This window comes from Narcine bancroftii, chromosome 9 (assembly GCF_036971445.1).
Source record: "Narcine bancroftii isolate sNarBan1 chromosome 9, sNarBan1.hap1, whole genome shotgun sequence".
In the NCBI taxonomy this organism is placed as follows: Eukaryota; Metazoa; Chordata; class Chondrichthyes; order Torpediniformes; family Narcinidae; genus Narcine; species Narcine bancroftii.
In genome coordinates this window covers 37005191-37029308 of record NC_091477.1, presented here as the reverse complement: position 1 = coordinate 37029308, position 24118 = coordinate 37005191, and the positions used below count along the sequence as shown (strand labels likewise).

Below are 24118 nucleotides of genomic sequence, written 5' to 3'. Positions count from 1 at the left end.
CCGGCATCTGCTGGACTCTGGATGTTAAAATTGTCTTTTTTAAAGGGAAAACCACTCTCGCAGTTTGCCATATCCCGAGGTTGAAGCCATGGAATCTCCCCCACGAGGCCCCAGTGGTTCTGGATAGCATCTTCAGGACCCCCAGTCGGAGCTCACGACTCTGCCACTCAAGACACCTCGGGACATTTTCTCTGGCTCCGCCACTCCGAACACCTTGGGACACCTCCTCTGATGGTGCCATGCCTTCTCCATAACCCCTGGCAATAGGCAATGTAAATTCTGGCATCAGCGACTGAAGGCCAGATCACCACAGCAGAGGTCTCAATCCCCTCGACCTTTTGAGTCCATAATGTAAGCTCAGTTCTCCGGTCGTCAAGTCTTTTCACTTCATGGCCTCTTTCGGAGGTCTGCTCTTCCTTGGCGTTCCCCAAATTTCAATGTCTAACTCCCTATGTTCCAGTCTCCATTCACGCTCTGCTCAAAGATTGAGCACAGCGCCTACTTGGGTGGGTTCCTGTCACACCTGGTCCAGAGAGGCCGCTGCGGGCTTCAGCCGCGTTGCCATCTTATTTATAAATCATGATATACAATGGGGACAAAATACCTTCTTTCAGCCATGAGAATATACAGATGAGCAAGATCATTTCTGTCTGTGCCTGATGAAATCTGCTGAATAATATCCCAATGTCAAACACTGAAAATATACCAGATCATTGATCAGAATATCTTTGGAATCAAATGAGCTCAGGTTTCAAAGTCATCATTAGTCAAGCCAAGTTGCTCATCTATACTCTATTAGAAACACTTGTCAAAATTTATAACACCAAACATATTTCCCAGCGGATTGGGACATTACAGTGAAATAGGATAAGCACAGAGGCAAAATATGAAGTATAAATATTGGGAAAGAACTGGAACCAAAATTACAAATGAACTGTAGTGCGTCGAATAACTCAAAGACTTGTTGACTCAAACCAAGGCTTCCAACAAAAGACTGGAGCGTAGTACATCAAGGTCGACCAGTCCAGACTGACCTGGGTCTGGTAAGGAGCAGCCCTTTATGACCTGTCAGTGGGTGTGGCTACGACTCTCAGCCAATCACTACTACTGTATGTAAATATGTACAAATATATACATTGGTGATAGTATCCTGTCCTATCATATAAACCAAGCAAACTTTCATATGGAAAGTTTCCACTATAAGTTGTTAGTGTTATTTTTCAGTGCATTACAGGCCAGTTGAACTCACCCCCAATGGGGAAATGATTCTGATGCACTATCAATCACTCAGGAGGCTATTGTGGAGAAACCGATGGGCTTTAATTCACTTGAGAATGTAGCATATCCCTACTGTTCGATTGTCCTGGACTGAGCTGCAGGGGGGGTGTGGGACAGTCTCCTTTATACAGGAGCCTTTGGGAAGGGGCCACGGGTACAACCGGCTGACAGGAAAAGGTATCATTGCCCATTATGTAAGGTCAAGCTATTCCCCCTAAGAAGTTAGCACTTAGAGTATCACCTTGAAGACGAGATCAAGTTGCAGACATCTTTACATCATTAAGCAAACTGCTTCCTGTGCAAGCACACCTTCATTTTATAGAGGGAAACAAATCACGGTCCATTGACTGAGGAAAAGATTAAATAAGAATGTAACAACAGTGACCTCTTCCTTTCAAATTTGGAAAATGTCTTTCTGTCACCTTCATTCTCATAGGGGTAACTATCAATGTTTAAAACAGAAAACAAATGAAGTCAAAAACAATGCAAACAAGTTAAGAACGTTAACAAATCAATTATCGCTTTCATAAACCTCTCTAAAATTACTCACAGGAAATGAGTAAGTAAAAGGAACTCTCCATGATATTCATAAACTTGAATGTTTCAACATGAGTTGATATTTAGTGTGATTTTGGACATTTCTCAAATCACATATCTATAAATTACCAACTTAGGTAAAAACATGGTGTAGCTTATACATCTTCAATTGCCATTGATCTAAAATTAAATTTAAAAATGTCCATTTTCATTAAAAAAAAATCTTATCTTTTGTGCTAAAGCTTTTCTGCTGAAGTGTTCAGTGGTACTGGTTAAAGGCATTTAGGTGAACTGTTCAAAATATGTTGTTGAATGTTGTGCAGAAATTTAACACTTTAGATAATTCCAGTTGCAGTAAAAGTTCTTTTAAATTGGAAAAGTTAAAAAAGGAAATACTGGTCTAAAACTGTTCATCACAGAAACCAATTATTGTACTCCAAAAACTTGAGAATGACAGGTAAGAAACACCTGCCTACTCGAGACAGAGTACACTATCATAATGGGCAAGGTCAAATTTAAAAAAAATCCATTATTTTCCTTACTTGATCTAGTTGTAGTCTCTTTGCTTATACACATCCTATAAGTTGAAGATTGGATTTAGGTCACCTTGCTAAAATTCTTTTGGCTTGGGGCTTGTGCTGGTGTATCCAAAAATATAACTACCTTACTCTGGGCATATTTTTCCTAAAGTGAAAGTTGAAAAATAGAAGGAGCCTATCCAAATATATATACAAATAGTAAATTCTCTGTATTTTACATTCTGGACTGGATCACTATCTTTCTGGAGAGATGACCTCTGATTTGAGTTCCAAGTTAAACATGCATCTTGAATGTAGCATACCTCAGAGGCTATGTTTGAACAAGCACAAATGACTGTATGATAACTTCCATACCAGGCAAAGGCAAATGGCCTTGACTGATTTTTCAGTAGTTTCTTCTGATCAAACAAATTAAACTACAACTTCGTTGCTTGTCCATGAATCAGATCCCTCTATAATTCATGTGACTCTCTAGAAGCTTCTTATGTCCTATTATTGTATCAATTTCCAATTCTACCCCTGGCATCTTATTGAAGGCATTTACCTCAAAAAAAACTTGCCCTGCCCATCTCCTTTAAATAACCATCTGTTGTGTCTGCTAACGGCAATGCTACTGAAATGAGAGGCGTCCACACAGCACGAGGTGAACCAGTAACTGAACTTTATTTTGAATTCCTTGTACTGCTTGAGGAGACAACCCACTTCCTGTGAGGGGCTTGCTGGCCTTAGGAAGTGACATCAGCGGACTGCAGCGTCATGCTCCGCCAGCGGCAACGCATGTCACCAATCGCAGACTTCTCCTCAGAAGGGAATGGGGGCCCATGACTGGGGCGGGGATTCGTCCTATCTTACCATGCGGTTGCTCGGCTCGCTATACCTCCCGCTTTACCTTAAATGCACATCCTGCAGTTTGTGACATTTTTAGACTGGGAGAAAGTTTTTGACTGTCTACATTGTCAACGATTCTCATGATTTCATGTATTATGCATTACTTTTATGCGCTACTGAGTTAATCACAGAAAGTCGTTAGTGCGACTTAATACACATAGTGCATGATGGAAAATTAAATTGTAAACTCAAGTCCATTGACACTGAATAATCATCTTGCAAAGCACAGTTGATGCTGCCTGCTACATCACTGGATTGGGAATATGTGACTAGTTCACCATTTCACATGTTAACTGATCAGCAATGACATTGTAGATTTTTGGTACAAAGCAAATCCTCCCAGTAATTCCTGATAATAACACTATTTTACTGAAAATACATGAGGCATTACATTTATTTTGCAATAATAAACTAGGATGTAGAAATATAGAATAGAGTTCACTCAGTATAAACCCAGTACTCGGAATCAACTGAAAGGTCATCCCATGCTCTTAAAATGGATTAATTACAATTTAGGCAAAATATCATACTGGGGCCTTTCTTTCGATAGGAATATGATGCCTCAAATGAACATAATGATCCTATCTTCAATAAAGTGAACCTTCTGAGAAACTTTGTAACTATAATTGCATTCCTCTTAATATTAGAAGATTCAAGATAGATTGAATTTAGAAGCTCTTATTTATTTTAGAGACATACATGGAAATTCAGACACTGAACAAGTTTATGAAGTAACAAGTTTACTTACAGCAATAATGATGAGCCAAGGCCCAGTTAGCAGGCAGGAAAAGAGACAAGTATTAGAGTGAGGAGTGCAAGCAAAAGGATAAATAAGAAAAATATTTGCTGAAGAGAAAATACCCCTTTTTCAGGGTCATGCAGGAGTTAAATAGTACAAATTAATGTCTATTTTAATTTTATTTTTATTAAATAGTTCTTTATCTATTGCAAAAAAGTACAAAACCCATCATGACCCCTTTGATGAAGAGCCACAGTGACAAATGAGTGACTTAAGAATTATTGTCTATTTCACATGGGAAGAATTTTTAAGCTATAGATTTTGATATTAATTTGGAGACTAATAAAGATGCTGCCAACATTAACCATGAAAAAAAATGCTTAATAATGAAAGATTGGCACATTAATGAGTATGTCAATTAAAATGATGGCCAAACAATGTGGAATGATACAGGGTTTCTTCTTTTGCAATGAAAGGATGCTCATACTCAAGATATGATGAGGGAAACATAGCAATAGTTTTTTTTTTCCCTGATAGGTTGTAAACCAGATTGGATTAGTGAAGGGGAAAAAAAAAAACATGAGAAAATTTCTCTGCTGATTTCAGAATAAAATAAATCCAGATGTTGGTGGTCAGTTTTAAAACAGACAGAGCCAACAATTTCCTTTGGTGACAATCAAAGACAAAAAGATGTTCACTTAAAGCGAACTGAAGACTACAGGAGCTGCATGGAATATTGATGCAGAATGTGTGTGTGAAAAACAAATTTTCAAAATTCAGAGAAAAGAATATGGACAGCAATCATATTTGAAAACACAGAAGTTTTCAATGTTAGTGTCACTTGGTAATACATGAAAAAATATTATTCAACTTGAATTTAGCCCATCAGCTCACAACTGAATTAACTCTACAATTTAAAAATAATGCAAACATTTAAAAATTTTATGGGTAAGATTCATGCAGATAGTACCATGTCGCTTATAGATAGGGGGCTTCCGGTAGATATTAGAAATTTCTCCACTTGCTGAAGAAAAAAGAAAGCATGGATAGTGATCATTAACACAACTTGCAAAATGCAGTCAACTGACATAATGCTTTATATTGAAATAGTATTAATCAGGAAAATGTTACTTCAGTTAACTATTGGAGCTTAATTACACACAATAATTAACGTTCGTCTTATGTTCGTCTTACTTCCTCATCTTATATTAGAATATAAAATCAAAGTTAATCCAGTACATGTGCCAATTTGATTGACAATTCAATTTTCTTGAATTGTGCCGATAGGCAAAATTCCCAACACTTAAAAAAGTCCATATTTTGTGAACTAATTAATTTTACTCGCTATGCTTTTGAGATACTTTATGTTGTAATATGATGTGAGAGTGGCCTTATCTATAAACAGAGCAAATCCAATGAATTTGGATGTGAGGACAGCATTCTGCGGATTGGCATGCCTTGTAAGACTGTTTGTACAATTGAATGCCAAGCAACTTCCTCTGGGGAAAAAAAAATCAAAGAAAACTAACAGACAAATAAATGATGCAAAGTATTGGCACCTTCTTGCATAAACAAAATGCTGCATAAAACAACGGTCTCATTACTTAAAAGCTACATGAATTAAGCTTACTTCTGGTCATTAGAGACTATTATAATACATTGGTTGTATATCACATATTAATAGAGGAGCTACTTCCCAAGCTTTTTGGATGTCAGTGACCCAAATCTAGGCTTGATATTCAGCACTTAAACTTCCTTATAGATGATCAAACTATACAATTTAACATCCTGTCGGAAAGTCACTTGATATTTTAGCTCATTTTAAAAATTTTTATATCTGACCACAGCTTCTCTAACTACACGACCGCGATGATGATGTTCCTAGATTGTATTGGTGTTGATTTTACTTTAGAAATGCAACTATCAGTAATTTCCACCTATTTTGCAGTCCATGTGTTCTATCTTTCCAGGTGTGGGGATCTGCGAGGTTAAAACTACATTATCAACCTGCTCTGAAAATGTAGTAAAGTGCTGAAGGGATGCACCCTCTTGTTGCCTTTTGAAATGTTTTGACATAATGAATGAGACATAAAGAAATGCAAACGATGTCACATGGCCAAGGACATGTGGAGATACCATGGATGTAATTAGGTCAATAAACAGCCACTTACTTTATGCACTTTCTTTAAACATACAGCCTTACCTTGAAATACAGGTATTTTCATTTCAAGCAATTATTAGTCATGTGGAAATAGCTGCTTTAGTTCTTTGAGGGTTATAAATATGACAAAATATTTCTTCCTAACGTTACAGATCTGGAAAGGTTAAATAATGGGGAATCGTGAGAACTTTTGCGCAGTACAGCTGAACATGGGAAAAGGGTTAAAACAGGTTTCTTCTTATTAGTAGTCCTATGGGATAAGACTAGTATCAAATGTACAGCAGGGGATTTACAACCATTTCCATTTGCACTCTTAATCCATGTGTTTCTCAGATTTTTTATACATAGTCATCTCTATTTCCAATTTCAATGCACTGCAGGTATGAAAGGATCCTAACGGATAAATGACTCAATAGATAAATGACTCAGAATCATTGTACTTATGCTTGATAATTTTGTGGTCTTCAACTCCTTTAGATGGAGATTGCCAAATAAATTAGGTTATTTGATTCTGTTTTTGATCTATTTCTGCGTGTGCCCTTGAGAAAATTAAAAAATAAAATCTGCTTTCCAAAACTGGGAAAGATAGCCTCATAATGCTGGTGGATAGGGAATTCAAAGATTTTGACCCAGCAGTGATAAAGAAGTCATGATTGATTTCCAAGAAAGGTCTGAGTATGACTTGTACTGCTACTTTTCCCCATCTAGATTTGCCTCTCTGTGGCATTTTGTTTCCTCTGCTTTGGTTAGTGAACAAGTATATTTTTCTAGCAATTCTTCTCAGCATCTCAAATATTTCTGCAATTGTCAACTGTCTTGTACTTGTGGAATCTCATTCCAAATTATTTCAGAGGTGAACATCAGGTCATCTATTTATAGGCTGTGTTTAATAATTAATTTGAAACTTTATATTTCAGACTCAAAATGGTTAAGGTTGTTTCTCATTGAGCCCAAAACTACATCTCTTATGATCTTGATTTTCCTTGTGTGCAATTTTACATTCATTAACTATCATCTTAATGTAAAATAGAAATGCTTTTATTTTGTCTAATGCATTCAAGCCATGCTGGTGAATGCGTAAGCTCCTACCTGGTATATGGAAATGTATAGGAGTCTGGACAGGACTTGGCTTGATGTCTAGCTGGCTATAATAAGGTGAACTCCGGCCGCTTTCAGTGCCTCCAAAGAATTGCAAAGAAAGCAGCAGAAACATGAATAAATAAATAAAAAGCAAAGGCTGTGAAGCAAACAAGAATGAATAATCTGTTCACTGAACCATGCTTTTCCAGCAAGGAGCTTGTCCTGTCACGGAGGATCCTTTTGAAAAGTTGTAAGGCACTCTGCTTATTGTGAAGCCAGTAATACTTTCACACCAAGAATGGCAGACACACTATGTATGCAGAGTTATCCATTGTGTTTTATTTTTCAACACTAATTTGATGAGAATCAATGAGGAAATCAATTAAGGGATTTCAAAGAGCTAATTCCAGAATCACAGAGTGGAAATATAATGAGATTTTTCCCACCAATTTTTCACTCCCCAAATTACTATCCCTTCCCCTCCAGTCAACTCTACCCTGCCCTACGCTAGTAAGAATTTTGTGTAAATGTCACTTGTAACCTCCTTGCCAGAAAATATGGTGAATTAAACTCTTGGTCACACAGCTTGCATCTTGCCACATGAAGTGCTAATTGAAGGTTGTCACTTTCATAAGGTCTTGACCCCACAATCGACCTTCAGAAAGAAAGACTGAAATGTGCAGCTTCTTCTTTCACCTTCCAACTGAGTGGAATTTTCTGACAAACTACAATCATTACGTGCATTGCAACATTTGACAACATACATTTGACATCCTAGTTTAAGTAACTCTTGGCAGAGAATGAAAAGTTATTTTTTAATGAAATCTACCATTTATGCCATTTGTTGACTTTAAAATGGCTTCTTTGAACTTGGATTTTTCTCTGTTAAACACTGTACTAAAATAAAAATAAAATATTGTTCATATTTAGTAGAATAATACATCAGTAAGATTTCTTTCTATTCAACAATTTGGGAGGGGTGTCAAATCTTGTCATTCATAAATTTACAAATTAGCACATAATACTCTACCAATGAAATTCAGGAATAGGGCTAATGCCAAATTATAGTGCATGTAGCATTTTGACCATAGATGAATTTCTAGGCATCAATACTTCACTCATTTGTTAGCTTTTAGAATGAGGAATATATTTAAATGATTTAATAATTTCATTATTTTCAAAATTCACATCTTGTAATTTACTCCTTAGATAATATGTAACTTTTCAATAGTTACTTGGGTTTAATCAAGTGCTATTAAACAGTTCAAAGAATTTAAAAAAAATTATGCTTTTTTTTGCTGCAGTTTTAACTTTGGGGAAATAAGACTCTACATCTATCCCATTCACCAATTCAAAGACCAGATTTGGACTGAATAAATATCATGCATATTTTTTGAATCCCTTGCATGCATGAAAATGATTTATCAAGGATAATAGAAGTTTTTACAATTGAAGATAATAATATTGACAAATTGCATACATCAAGAAGATGGTCAACGCAGGTGCGACCATTAGACCTGCTGAAACTCTATAACATTTTTTTTCTAAGATTTTCTTCCTTTCTAATGACATTCACCCCCTCAGTGTACTTTTTTTTTCTATATATAATTTTATGGATGCCAATTGAAATAAACCACTTTTTTTTAAAGCAAGAAAGAGAAAACAATCTTAATTTAACACTGAATTGTTTTTCCTCCAAATTGATGTTCATTGTGGGAATGATCTATGGCACTAATTGCTTACCAATGTCAATATTCTTCACTAAATTGTCAGAGTTTGCAGACTAATCAACCATTGCAATTTGGAGTGGAGTGTCTGATTTTGAGTGATCCTTTCAGTTGAGCCAAGGCTAATCATGACACAACCACCATTACCCATGCTTTGATCACACAAAACTAGATTATAATGAGCACCATGTTACCGAAAGGACATCTTTTCATCTTTCTGCTGTCATTGAGGGAGCGACAAAATATAAATTCACTGTCAGAAGCTAAAAATGTTGGTGTAGTGACATATATCAGTATGCACCCGTTTTACAAAATGGCAAAGTTTTAGCAAGATGATGATGGTCCAGTCTGTTAAATTAACCCACTGATGCAGTTATACAACTTTGATAATCCAACATCTGTGGGCCTTTTTAATGATGGCTTTCAAGCAGATAGGCTGCTATTCTCTTTCACTGTTTCTCACATGTTACACAGACGTATAATACACTTTCCAGTATACCCAGTGTTTAAAAGGAGGGGGAAATAATTTTAAATTTATACATACAGAGGCCATTTCAGCCCACAAGTCCATGCCACCCAACTTACACACCATTAACCTAAACCCCTGGTACAGAGGAAACCAGAGCCCTCGGGGAAAACTCACACAAACACGGGGAGAATGTACTATGGGATTCAAACCCTGGTCCGGTCACGATCGCCGTCGCTGTAATGGTGTTGCGATACACCTACCTTGCTGCCCTAACAAATATACAAGCTTGAGTGGCAAACCTATCCACACCAAGCCCACAACTCTGGCCCCTTGGCTCACATTCTGAACTAAAGAGTGAGTCAAACGCCAAACTACCTTGATATTAAAATATTGATGGCATGATATCCCAAGGTGACTGATGTAATCCAGTTAAATTAATTCTGCTATTTTAAGGTGCATTAATAAATACAGACTTGCAATTGTAATGAACTATTAAGATAGGTTTATAAGTATTTTACTACTTACTATAAATACCCTGTACCAGTAAGAACTTCAAAATAATTGTTTCACAAATTACCCAAAAAGAAAGTGATTGTTGGAAATATATACTTTTCTCTTTTAAACACATAGACATGAAGTTAAAAATAATACAAGAAATAAGATTTTCAATGTAAAAATAAAATGATCTTTGCCAGATCGAAACCCAAGACATTGCCATTTGGCCTGGTTATAAATGATAAATATGAGAGAATGATAAATGGGCTGGAAAGAAAACAAATGGTTGGATCCCAGACAATGCAACATTTCAAAATTTTACTCTGTGATGATAAACAAAATTCTCTTGTTAAACTCCAGTAGTTAATTACTTTTGATAAAATACAGAGTGCTCTGAATAATGTATTAGGTAATTCAGTTTGAGATACAGGAAGGAGAACAGTAATTTAGCCGGATTCTAGTCTAACAATTTTAATTGTTCCACATAACTCCGAACTATACTCAAATTTTGCAAAAAGATTGTATGGTAGACCACAACTATCTAAGCTTTCTCTTGGGAGCATCAGAAAGATTTACCTGACTGTGATTGGTTAAATGAAAAATTGCAGCAGGGACCTAGATATACACTGTATACATGCACAAAAGGAACACAAGGCACAATATAAATCATTCTTTTATCAAATATGGTGAAATTTTATCTACATAAATATCAGTAATCAAACAGAACTTCTATCCATGCAACTTGAAGTCACAACATGTTTGTATATGAGTGTTTTAAGAGTGTTCCATTTTTAAGTTAAGGAGCAGAATTAGAGCTTAATTATGATTATGAAGGCCTAGTGAATAAATGGAGGAATTGTTAAGAGGACCGAGGAATTATTGAACTGCAATAGTCAACATCTTTCCAAATGATTTTAATTATTATAATAAAAACACAGAAAAAATACTGAAACCAGCAAAACAGATTAAGACATAAAATGCAAGTTAATCACTGATACTCTTTTTTGAGTCAAAGAAACGAGACATGGAGATGCTGTGATCCAAAAAAGATTTCCAGTGATGATACAACTGGAAGCATATATGCTTAAACAGGGAAGAGCGTACCGGTATGAGTCTCCTTTTCTAGAAAGAGGACAGAGGGATTGTATGATAAAGATCTAAAGGAAAATGCTTGATAGATTATGGAAAAAAATATTTTCATTGTGCTGGAATCAAAGTCATTAAATAGTCATTAATAATTACAAAAGGAAAATCAGATATATCTCTGCTTAAAAGGTGTCTTCAATTTTGGACATGTTGGCACAATTAGTAGGAGAAGCAAACTGTATAGTTCCCATTAAGGGAACCAAATCTACTGTAAGAGGGAGAAAGGATTAGAGTGCTATCTTTTTCCACTTTTCACTTGATTAATGAAACTTCATTTTGTGCTTGACATTATTTGTTCCAATTTAAAGGGGTGCATGGGATATATATGTCCAAAGTTAAATGATCTTGTTTTTTACCTGGATGTTGATCCTTTCTGTGAAAAGGGTAAAATCATATGTTTTGGGAATGTTCTAATTTAGAGAAAAAAAAATTGGAAAGATATTTTTCAGGCTTTATCTAAGATTTTAAAGATCAAATTTGAACCAAGCCCTCTCATTTCTTGTTTGGCTTTTCTTAAGAAGGGGATATACTCTTGATTTCAACTCATGAGCAAAGTCTGGCTTTTAACTTGTTGATCGCTAGATGAGCAATTTTAATGAAATGGAAGGATGACTCCCCATCTACTCATGCCCAATGGTTAATGATGAGCTTGGAGAAAATTAGATATAATATTAAAGATAAAAAGTTTCATTTTGACAAGATGTGGGGCCCATTCATAAATCACTATCATAATTGGAAGATTTAAGAAATTTGGCTGCTCCAGAGATTTTCTGCTTAGTGACTGGATCCACATTTTTACAAGTTATCCTTGATTAGAGAGAGGGGTTGGATTAGTTTTAGTTATTTTTTAAATTTTTTCTTTTTTCTTTTTAGATTAACTGGTTAAACATGGGTTTAAATATGGTTGTCATGGATCATATCATTAAAACAGAAATTTGTTTACAAAAAAGGAGATTTATTTTCTATCCAGTACTGCGTTATAGTATGATAAAGAGATGAACAGTTAATTACCATATTGATAGAATTTGATGTTTTAAAGAAATATTATTAAATAAACAATTATGGATAGGTTTTCTATTTACATTTATATTAAATTTCCAATATGCATATGATATGACCTGTTGTTCGTTATATTAGATGACTTTGTATGCAGGATTTATATGCTAAATTCAATAAAAATATTTTAAAAAGAAAAGAATGAAATGTTGTCTGGTTGAAGTGATGACAAAAGAGCCTAATATGGAACAAGAGCAACCAGATGGTTGTTACACAAGAAAACCTGCATATTCTGGGGTCAGGAGCAGTACACAAACGTGCTGGAGAAAGTCAGTAGATCACGCAGCAGCTATAGGAAGTAAAATATTGATTAACCTTTACTTCCACTGGGTGCTATGTGACCTGCCGAGTTTCTCCAGCATGTTTGTGTATTGGTCAGGAAGGTTTTTATTTAAAATGTTGTACTCTGGATGCAAATGGATCACCTACTTGTAACAGCATTGACTGACAGAAGCACAACCTTCAATCATTTATGGAATGTTATGTACAAGATGAGGTTTTTCCTGTATCGACGTGGGAATGCATGAACAATTCATGTGTTTTAATTTGCTGCTCATCTATGGTCCATAACTATGTGTAGTAATCCAGCTGAATGCTGTGATGCAGTGGAAAAGGCTGAGGATAAGCATACAGGATGTAAGTAATATAACCAAAGCTGCTCGAAATGGGCTTCTATTGACATTCACAGACGAACCAACTTTTCATAGGGCACGGAAATATGAATCACATTTATCAATGTAATCAGTTCAAGGATAAAAGGCTTTTAAGATTTTGCCCTCAGTAACTGCCAATAAAACCGAAGCTTGCAGCTTGTTAGAATAGTGATTATATTTATTCTTTGGCTTGGCTTCGCGGACGAAGATTTATGGAGGGGGTAAAAGTCCACGTCAGCTGCAGGCTCATTTGTGGCTGACAAATCCGATGCGGGACAGGCAGACACGGTTGCAGCGGCTGCAGGGGAAAATTGGTTGGTTGGGGTTGGGTGTTGGGTTTTTCATCCTTTGCCTTTTGTCAGTGAGGTGGGCTCTGCGGTCTTCTTCAAAGGAGGTTGCTGCCCGCCAAACTGTGAGGCGCCAAGATGCACGGTTTGAGGCGATATCAGCCCACTGGCGGTGGTCAATGTGGCAGGCACCAAGAGATTTCTTTAGGCAGTCCTTGTACCTTTTCTTTGGTGCACCTCTGTCACGGTGGCCAGTGGAGAGCTCGCCATATAACACGATCTTGGGAAGGCGATGGTCCTCCATTCTGGAGACGTGACCCACCCAGCGCAGCTGGATCTTCAGCAGCGTGGACTCGATGCTGTCGACCTCTGCCATCTCGAGTACTTCGACGTTAGGGATGAAAGCGCTCCAATGGATGTTGAGGATGGAGTGGAGACAACGCTGGTGGAAACGTTCTAGGAGCCGTAGGTGATGCCGGTAGAGGACCCATGATTCGGAGCCGAACAGGAGTCTGGGTATGACAACGGCTCTGTATATGCTTATCTTTGTGAGGTTTTTCAGTTGGTTGTTTTTCCAGACTCTTTTGTGTAGTCTTCCAAAGGCGCTATTTGCCTTGGCGAGTCTGTTGTCTATCTCATTGTCGATCCTTGCATCTGATGAAATGGTGCAGCCGAGATAGGTAAACTGGTTGACCGTTTTGAGAAAGATAAAAGACCAAATGGAATTGACCAATTCTTTAGTCGCTTATTCATCCCATTCACAGATCATTGCAAAAGTTCACTCTTTCCTAACCATTTTAAGCCCTTCCATCTGCTTTCTGGTTTCTTCAGGACTCAACTCTTTTTTCTCAGTCTCTCACCAATAAAGCAATTAAAGACTAGGTCAACTGAAAACTGAAAAAAATGGATTTTTTCCTTGGATTAAGATGAGGTACTCCAGCACAGTTTCAGGGCCATTTTGATAACCTTTCTGATATGTAAGTTGCATCTATTCAGAAAATAACCTACTTCTTTGGCACCATCTCAACAACTATACGGAATAAATTTACATTCTCTACATGATTATTTCCCTTGCGAAGGTTGCCTCCAATCTCTTTGTATGTATGCTGATTTCAGATAATTTTTTTAACCATATTCAACTCTAATAATTATATGCCAGAATCCTATGAAAAATAATGTTAAAATCCAAATGTTACAATGCTGGCCAATGTCCATGAATACCTTAGTCTCACAAAACATTTAAAAAAACTTGGGAACGCTCTTGTTGTGCCAACATCAAAATGATATTCTGACAGTAGCACCATATTGAAACTGGGATGATGACATACAGTATGTAAGCAGTGATAGCAACTTCAAAATGTCCACAGTTCACTTCCTATGTGACACATTTTGCACTGGGTTAGTTACATGTCTTGGACAACCTTGTGAAACCACAGTTCAATGTCACAAACTTGATCAATTTACTTTCAACTTAATCACTGTTATTTGCTATATATTTAATGATAGAAATGTTAATCCAGAATTATCTTCCTTTGTTCTACACTTTCAAGTAATTCCTTTTCCTTGGAGTGACACTGTGTGCATCTAAGATGTTAAAACACAAAGATTGAATCTCAAATAAACTGGATTGACCCATTGATTACTCAGGTGACTTTGCACTGCAGTTCATTCAAAGAACAGATAATGCAAAAACCATTCCTATAATTTAAAAAGAAATTCTTTAATAATAGAATATTGCATAAGATTATTGCATCCAAAAATTAATTCACCAGATCAATCTACTGTTTCAAGGACAGTTATTACCTGGTCTGTGATAGTGTTGTGGCGATCGAGGCATCGTGGGAGACATTCCCTGTCGATTGTATGTGGGTGAGTCAATGTATCCAGGACTAGAAGATCTCCTCTGCCTTAAATCAATTCCATCATACATGTCCTGTCAAAAGCCAACAGTAACATCTTTAACATGTGGTCACGTGGTCAAGTAACAAACTACAATTCAGAAAAGATGCTGCTTGCAGTACTCCTTCTAGTACAGTGATTAAAAAAGGAGGTTGAAATAAGTATTCAAAAGTAAATCTAACTTCATTTAATAGGGTATATTAGACAGGCCATGTACCATCAATTTTGTTGTGTAGCTATTCATTGAACAGGTTCCATATTCTCCTAAATTAATATGAATATGAATTTCAAGAGGCATATTAATTGTACTGTATACCAGCAGTCCTATATATTGCATCAATCTAATTAGAGTATCCACCCTTACCCTGTACATTTACTGCTTTCTGTTAGAACAGAAACAAATATAATATTTTGCACTCCAAATATTGATTATCCTTGATATTATACTGCAGCACAATATAGGAGGTTATGAAACACTGGAGAGGCCACAATTGGACAGTTCTGTAAAGAACACAGAGAGGGCACAGAAAAGATTAACTACAATAATACCAAAAATGAGAGAGTGCAATCTATTGATTTCAATTGGAGGAGGTGAGATTGTTCTCCACAAAACCGAGGAAATTGGGATAGCGGTGTTCAAGATTCTAACTGGCTTTGGTTGGGTAAGTAAAGAGGAACTCTTTCAATTAATGAATGGACGTAAAGTTCTACAAAGGATTGGGGAAGATGTAAGGGATATTTTTTTAATCACGAGATTAGTTTTGATCCAAAACTTGGTGTCTGTAAAGCTAAAGGGCTTTTAAAGGACAAGTTTTCAGCTTTATCCCATCTGTTCCAGCACCGTGTTATTAGACATTGAGTTCAAGAAGTGAAGGCAATTTTTTTTCACTTTCTCTTCATGTTAATAAATTAATTTTTTTTACAGTAAATTTTGTTTTCAATTATTTTTTGATTAAAAAAATTTGAATGCACCAGATTTGTTTTTAAATGTTTCCCAGTATCATGGGCACTTCAAATGAAGAGCTCTCTAGTTGCATTCATGCTACGATCCCAGTAAACTGGTGTGTCAACGACCCACGCTTAAATCCGGGTTGGGTTGGATTGGGAGCGAATGTCACACAGGAAAGTGAAATGGTTAAAAGGCAATTAAATACCGGCTTTCAGGGACAGTGTGAAAGCACAGAATCTTCCATCCTACACTCGGTTGAATTTGTGGCCTGCTCTGCTGAATGGGGTGGCTGCAGTGGGCAGGGTTGCAAGATGTAAAGCACACACACACACACACACACACACACACACACACACACACACACTGAACTGCTGGAGGCAAAGGCGCAGCTGACATTGCAGTTTGAGACCCCACATCAAGACTTATTCCCCCAGATGCTGCTGGGTTCCCCCAGATGCTGCTGGGTTCCTCCAGCAATTGATTTTTTTTGGCTCTGACTACAATCTGTGTTCAGGTTTCCAGGTTGATTTGATACACATGGCTGCAAAAAAAAAAAATGTGGCAAAGAAAAATCACCAAGGAGAGGGAAGGGAGGAGAAGTGGGGAGCATGGCAAAGTGGTGGGCACAGTGAGAATGATCTGGGCCAATAATACTGATCTCCATACACAAGCTTCAAAATACATTGCATCTTTATATCAAATAGTTTGGAATTACCTGTGAGTATGGTGACAGCATTCCAAGTGACTACAATAGAAGAATAATAAAAGATCAAGAAAAGGGCACGAACAAACCAAATATTACAAATATTAACTTAAAGGCAGCTGAGGTGATTAATTATTGTGATTTTTGTTCCCTGCATAACAATAATATTGTTATGGAATACATAACTTGTTTTACATAATTAATTCACTCACTGCAAGGTCAGAGAGGCATCTCTCTACAATGAAATAATAAATACTGTAGGTGCAGGGTTTGATACGTGGTTATTATTTGCTTTGGATGAGTCAACCGTTAAGATAACTGAAGTCATGCAAATGGTGACTGAAAAATAAAGGGTGTCATCTTGGGAGAAAACCAATTCCAGAAAGAAAATTGATGGAGTCCTGCAGAAATGACAATTATAATTCTTTTAAAATATACTTATTTAAGTGTTGTTTGGTCTTTTACTTATGATTACATTGGCCCTGAGTGTACTGATTAATGCACAATTTAAGTCGGAAAAGATTTTGTAATGTTGCTGATCATATTTTAAATCAGGAAAATAGAAAGTTGGAGAAAATTCTTTGAAACCTTTTTTTCACTTTTCTGTTGTAACTCCCCTGGAAATATAGTCCCAATTTTCTATAACATTATGGTTGCAGTTCCGTGGTACTTTCAACTATTACTACAAGTGGGTCATAGAATTTTAAAAATAATTATTTATTTATACAAAGGTTCATCTAGTCACCTTCTCATCAGATAGATTCCAAAATTTATATTACTTTTCGATGGAAAATGTGAATCGCTAAGTAGCTGAGGACCCATAAGCTTCATAAATTCAACAAGGCATAGGTAGTAGATTAGAAAAACACTTCCAAACTCACCTTCTGTGACATTCAATTCTTTTTATAAAGAATAAATGCCAGCTTTATTAAATTAAATTTTAAAAAAAACTTGAATGCATTTTAAATTGCAAGCTTCTGCACAAATTCACAAATAAGGTGCCAATTTTATTTTATAACTGAGGTGGGCAGAATGCCATGAGCATGCAGAGGAGCAATTATCCATTCTTGCTTTTGCCCATCACTTCAAGGCAACTAGGAACACAATAACCATGTGCAATGTATAAATAAAAAAGACTCGAATTGGAGAGGATTAATGACCACTTCATGTGAAAAAAAATGTGTTTAGTTGCACAGTACCTCCCCGAAACTGTATCTTTCAAGCCTGTCTTCTGATGCAGATTTTTGATATTGATCATAGGAAATCAGATCAGGACGCTGAACATCATAGATAGTTTTAACTTTGGGAAGAGCAGCCAGATCCCTATAGTCAAGAATTTCATTATCCACTTTTGCCTGAGATGAGGACAGTGGAAAGAGGAGAAAAGAAGGAATCAGAAGATGTTAGTTACAAAGATATAGACACTCAAAAGGAAAAAAACAATGATTTATTTTTGAGTTTAAATCATTATTTCCTGAAACAATCACACCAAAGATATCCAAGCATAGATCGGGCTATTAGATTTCAATTACTAAACAGGAAATTTGAAAAAAAATGTTAAGATGTTGATGCCTCTGTGTACTAACCCCACAGTTTAGAGATATTACAGTCTTGTTAAGTGTCGGAATTACGACACTGAGTGACCCGTTTTTCTGGAGAAAAGTTACCTACACCTTGTGATACTGGCCCTACACAATGGGAAATGAAAGAACAATTATGTAATTGCAAATTAAGGGAATTGCAGAATATTATCATGTAAGCAGAAATTAAATACAATAATCTGTATTTGATTGTTGGCAACAATACTTCTAGATAGTATCATAGATAATGAAAAAACAGTTTCTATCAGAAGCTTATTTCAAGGTCAGTATCCAGGAAAGACCAACACAACCTCTGCTTTCACCCAACCAAAAAGATCACTGTTGCGGCTATAAGTCTAACAGATAAGGTCTCCAGAGCATAGCAATTGAGATATCCAATGCATGAACTCTCCTGGACTGATATTGAAGGAGCAATTCTAACACTTTTTTTGTTTACCGCTTACAAATCTCTGAATGGGTATTAAAAAGGAAACTGATGCCTAAATTACCTGAAGCAAACATGAGGCTGTGGATCTTTCAAACAAGATGAAACAAGATTTTTCAAACCATGCAAAATTGATCCTTTTGCCTCTGACAGAATACAGGATGCAATAAACCCAAGTTAAAGTTTCTGAATGATGTTCAAGAAGCGTGTTTGATAACAACAGAAAATTACTACGTAACTTGACCACCACAACCCCAGCATGTGCTTAAGATCACTTTTTCAACAAGCTGCACCAGCAGATCTTGATGTTTGCAAATGGATATGGAAAATAAACTTAACATTGTTTTCTAAAATGCATTTTTGTAATCTTCTCAGAAATATTTATATTCACACAGTTTTCAATACTACCTTTCAGGGCATTGTTTGGGTAGACTTTGACTACAGCTTGCTCTAAAGATGAATCTTACAGCTCCATGATCGAGGATCAGTTCTTTCTTTTTTAATATATTTTTATTGAGTTTAACATAATAAGCACACATAATAAATGACAATTACATAATTAATTGGATACAAGCAAATACATAACAAAGGGAGAGGGAAAAAAAGTAATAAAATGGGCATCTCTACATCAAGTTTCTTGTAATAACTCCATCTAGTAATAAACATAATGAATGCAACCATGTCAGACCCATTATTAAACTGTTATATTAAAATAATATGGATTTAAAAAATGTAGTTCAATTCAGACCTTTAGAGTTGTCTATAAGGATTTTGGACATTCTCTCAGATGGTCCAGTTTCCTCCAAGCTGCTAATGTGATTGGCTACTGTAAATGGTTCCTTGTGTGGTGGGTGGGAGGAGAATTGGGGTGGGGGAAGGGGTCTGACAGGCACATGAAGCTGATTGGCAAGCTCTGAAAGTTAGCTTGAGCACAATGGACCAAATGGCCTTCTATATTGTGAGAACACGTGAAGAAAATGAAATCATTTGTATTAGGTCTTTGAAAATAGTTCATTTAAATTCTACATCCTCGAGTTGCCTTTAATAGCCCATTTTGCAAATTATAGTTTGTTTTTAAAGCTTAGTTTTGCCACAGGGAAGTTAGCGACAGAGTCAATTAATTTTCCCTCTGAAGTTTTTCCATCTGCTGGATCTTTAATGACTGGATTACCAGTTTGGAGAGAGGTTTAACCATATGTTGAAAGCAATGAATGAGAAGAGAAGGAGGATAAAGAGTTGAGAAACTGTGTCCAAGTGTATTTAAATTGCTTTAGTCAATATGCTTTTCCTCACTGATGAGTCCTATCTTACAAGGTATAGACTTTTACATATACATAGGGCAAGTGGATCTAATTTTTGGAGGATATGAGGGAGTGATTGTCACAGACTGTTATCGAGACTGTTTGGAAAAGTTGCATTTAATTTTATAAAACTGATCTTAAGTAGGTTCTCCAGATATTTATATGAGATTTTATGAGCTTTCACTATGCATAGTTAGTTATATTTCCATATTACTGAAGGTACTTACACAGATGACCCGATTAGGTGATCCTGATATGCTGGATCCAGGAGGAGAGATCGAGGCTTCTGAAGCACGCCTGTGCTGTAAAAATATAGATTTGTGATAAAATGACTTTTACATGTTTTCTTGCAAACAAAATTGATAACGCACCTCACAATCAAAACAAACCTGTGCAAAGTTTTCATTAAACTTTTATTATTTGTTGTGTCAGGGAATGTGAAATCCAATGTTACATGAGCAGTTATTTTCTGGCTCCAATGATTCCTACACTAGACATTCTGGCCTGCATTGAAAGCTCTCTGACCCTTGACCCCTGGATGCAATCACTCCCTTTGAGAGATATTTAGACAGACACTTAACCGGGCAAGAATACAGGCTTAAAACAAGTGAATGGAATTAGTGTAAATGAGCAGACAGGAACAAATGGATATCATGGGCCAAAGCACCGATTTCTGTGCTGTACAACTCTATGAGTGAATATTTTTCAGAAAACAAATCTTGGAAAAAATTAACAAGTTAATTTGTAAAGCCAAGAACAATTTAACCAAATGAGAAGTCAGAAAATTATCCACGAGTGTTCCTCATACAGCAGGTATCAAGTTCCCATGAATTTCAAGCGCATTAGCTTGAGAACATGTTTGATTCCCTCAAGTGAGTGGCAGTTTTCAGTGTTGTGAAGATGGGGCAATGTGTTTCTTTGACATCTCTGCCCGTTGTGCCTACTGAGGTTAAAGCATTCAGACATATGATACAAGACCCATCTTTTCCTTTGGCAGAAAGAGGTAAAAGAAAACTTTGCTGATAAATCATAACAGTCTTTGATTATATTCAAACTCAACACACTTTTCCCAAATGGAATTAACATTTCACATGTAAAGCTTGCAGAACATTGTGTTTATGTTTACATAGAAAATGTTTCTGTGTTGCAGCTCTCATCTAAGAAATTATTAGTTGGTCAATTCTGAAATGAAATAAATATTCTTTGTTCAAATAACAACCAGCAGGTCAAGTAATTTACAAATGGTGACAATCAGGTAACCAGTGTGAAAGGTATTAGTTTTTGTGGATGTTATACTTACCCGTAGCTTCTTTTCCATTCTAGCAGACTGTTTACAAAGGGGATGCCATACTTCACAGCCTGCAATAGAAAAGGATTCAAATCTAATCTGTGCCAATGTTGTGATAGTAAGCCAAAATAAATGGCACCATTGCCATCAGTTGTATACTCTAAGATTAACTTTGCAAGTTTAATTTCATCCATAACAACAAGAATTAAAATGAGATTCACATTGTGACAATGTTTTTCAACCTAGTATTGTTACCACTGGTGTGGTGGAAGGACTATCCATGCAAACTGGATTGAGGTTACTTATTAAGATGCTCTCAAATGAAAAGGTGTGAGCTTTTTAAAAAATATTTATTAACACTTTTGTTACCATAATGTTCTGACATTGTCACAAGCACCTTAAAATTTTTTTTTAATTCACAGGTCTGTACAGTATTATTTCCACAGAAATTGCTTCTAATATTATTCACCAGCAGTTTTCCTTTGGAGCACAAAATGTTTTTGAAATTCCAAATGATCACATGTACAATAAGCATTTGGATGTTCTGGACATGCTTTAGCAGAGTTGGTGCCATGGAACAAAAAACCACATTCTAAATTTGTCTGTGGGAAAATGGTTGGTGCACGTCCAAACAGGTTATAGGAGCCTCAAAGCCAAGAAAAAAAAAATATTCACGAATAAAACTCTAATTTTATCAAATATTTAAAAAGAAGAAAATATTAAGATTTGATATCACCAGTTCAAAATTTACACACAACTTCTTTCCAATGGCTCTTTTTCTGAAAGAATGGCAAGAATTTAAAAGTGGAGGTATTACTGCACCAGGAGCCAAAGTAGGTCTATTTGCAAGGGGCTGAACAGAGAATAGGACCTGCTGTGAGCTAGGAATCTGTATGCTAATGCTCTGATGAGTTCACATGAGGTAGAGGATGTTAGACTGAACTGGAGATCACTGATCTTGTTATGTTTGATGATAACAAGGACAGGGATGAAGAATTCGGAATCGAACATCAGAAGCAGCAGCAGTGAGATGGAGTTGGAAGTTACACTGAGCAATTGAGCAACTATGTGGCCAATTAAAATGCTGAAGTTGCAAATGATTTGTTTCAGTCCCATTTTTGGCCCAGGTTCCCGTGGGGATCAAGACCAGGCTTCTCCATTATTAGCGTATCTCTTCAGCATTACCATGGAATGTCTGGCAGTACTATATGTCAAAAAAATAGATGAACATGGATGAGATTCATGAAAAACATCTTATTGGTCTGTGCAGGAGAAGCAATCTTATGAAATTTGTTCTCTTGGCTAGTAACTGTGTAAGAGCCGAAAGGACAAAAACCAAGTGCCAAAATAAGATGGGAAAATTGCTTCTAAGATAAGCAAGGACATTAAAAGAAAAAAATACTATGACATGAGAAAGACGCTCAATTGACCAGCAGGTCCTTTCTTGATGATAAAATGCCAAATTGATTTAATCAGTCCATTTAAGAGGGTCAATTGTGAGCAAGTATCTGTGTTCATTATTAGACCCAGTTGAGATGATGTGACACACAAAGAGCTTGTATGAACTATCAGTAGTCTTTACCAATTTGACCCAGAGAAATAGAATTAAGGTTAATATTATAAACTGCAGGTTACCTCCCCAATTATCAGTTTATTTGTCGCAAAATACCATACAGTGAGAAAGGTTCTCTTGAAAGGTGATCTTTAACATTCATACAACTGTGTAAGAGCACACTTTACAAAGTATAGGAATACAATGAAAATGAAAATCAATTAGCACCAAACAAGGGCAGCATGAGAGTACAGTTATGAGGTTCATTCAGGAGCCAACTGGTTGTGGCACAGAAACTGTCTTTAAAACTATTGGTGAGTGTTTTCACAGACTTAAACCTTGATGGGAAGAGAGAATAGAGAGTGTGTTTTAGTGTGTTGGCTACCTTTCCTAGTGTAATGGATCTGTGTTAATATTAATATTTAGGTTCTTTCTTTGGCTTGGCTTCGCGGATGAAGATTTATGGAGGGGTATGTCTACGTCTGCTGCAGGCTCGCTGGTGACTGACAAGTCTGATGCGGGACAGGCAGGCGCAGTTGCAGCGGTTGCAAGGGAAAATTGGTTGTTTGGGGTTGGGTGTTGGGTTTTACCTCCTTTGTCTTTTGTCAGTGAGGTGGGCTCTGCGGTCTTCTTCAAAGGAGGTTGCAGCCCGCCGAACTGTGAGGCGCCAAGATGCACGGTTGGAGGCGATATCAGCACACTGGCGGTGGTCAATGTGGCAGGAATCAAGAGATTTCTTTAAGCAGTCCTTGTACATCTTCTTTGGTGCACCTCTCTCTTGGTGGCCAGTGGAGAGCTCGCCATAGAACACGATCTTGGGAAGGCGATGGTCCTCCATTCTGGAGACGTGACCCACCCAAAGCAGTTGGGTCTTCAACAGTGTGGATTCGATGCTTGCGGATTCTGCCAGCTCGAGTACTTCAGTGTTGGTGATGAAGTCATTCCAATGAATGCTGAGGATGGAGCGGAGACAGCGCTGATGGAAGCGTTCTAGGAGCTGTAGGTGATGCCGGTACAGGACCCATGATTCAGAGCTGAACAGGAGCGTGGGTATGACAACAGCTCTGTACATGCTGATCTTTGTGTGTTTCTTCAGGTGATTGTTTTTCCAGATTCTTTTGTGTAGTCTTCCAAAGGCGCTATTTGCCTTGGCGAGTCTGTTGTCTATCTCTTTGTCGATCCTTGCATCAGATGAAATGGTGCAGCTGAGGAAGGTAAACTGGTTGACTGTTTTGAGTTATCTGTGCCCGATGGAGATGTTGGGGGGCTGGTAGTCATGGTGGGGAGCTGGCTGATGGAGGACCTCAGTTTTCTTCAGGTTGACTTCCAGGCCAAACATTTTGGCA

At 36.8% G+C, this 24118-nt stretch overlaps 1 protein-coding gene across 4 annotated transcripts in view; it reads right to left on the bottom strand.

Annotated features, from left to right (window-relative positions):
• Nucleotides 1-24118, bottom strand: part of ablim3 (actin binding LIM protein family, member 3) — a 189904-nt gene that overhangs the window by 23117 nt on the left and 142669 nt on the right. For 3 of the 4 annotated variants that reach the window (XR_011344875.1, XM_069898819.1, XM_069898820.1), the window contains exons 8-12: nucleotides 21233-21291; nucleotides 20160-20234; nucleotides 17806-17961; nucleotides 16619-16648; nucleotides 14859-14988 (exon numbers count right to left, since the gene is read on the bottom strand). Coding sequence is in view for 2 of the 4 variants with exons in the window: in XM_069898819.1 (XP_069754920.1) it covers nucleotides 14859-14988; nucleotides 16619-16648; nucleotides 17806-17961; nucleotides 20160-20234; nucleotides 21233-21291 (450 nt within the window). In the remaining 2 variants the exon portion in view is untranslated. The remainder of the gene's footprint in view (nucleotides 1-14858; nucleotides 14989-16618; nucleotides 16649-17805; nucleotides 17962-20159; nucleotides 20235-21232; nucleotides 21292-24118) is intronic. The other variant, XR_011344876.1, reaches the window with a different exon arrangement.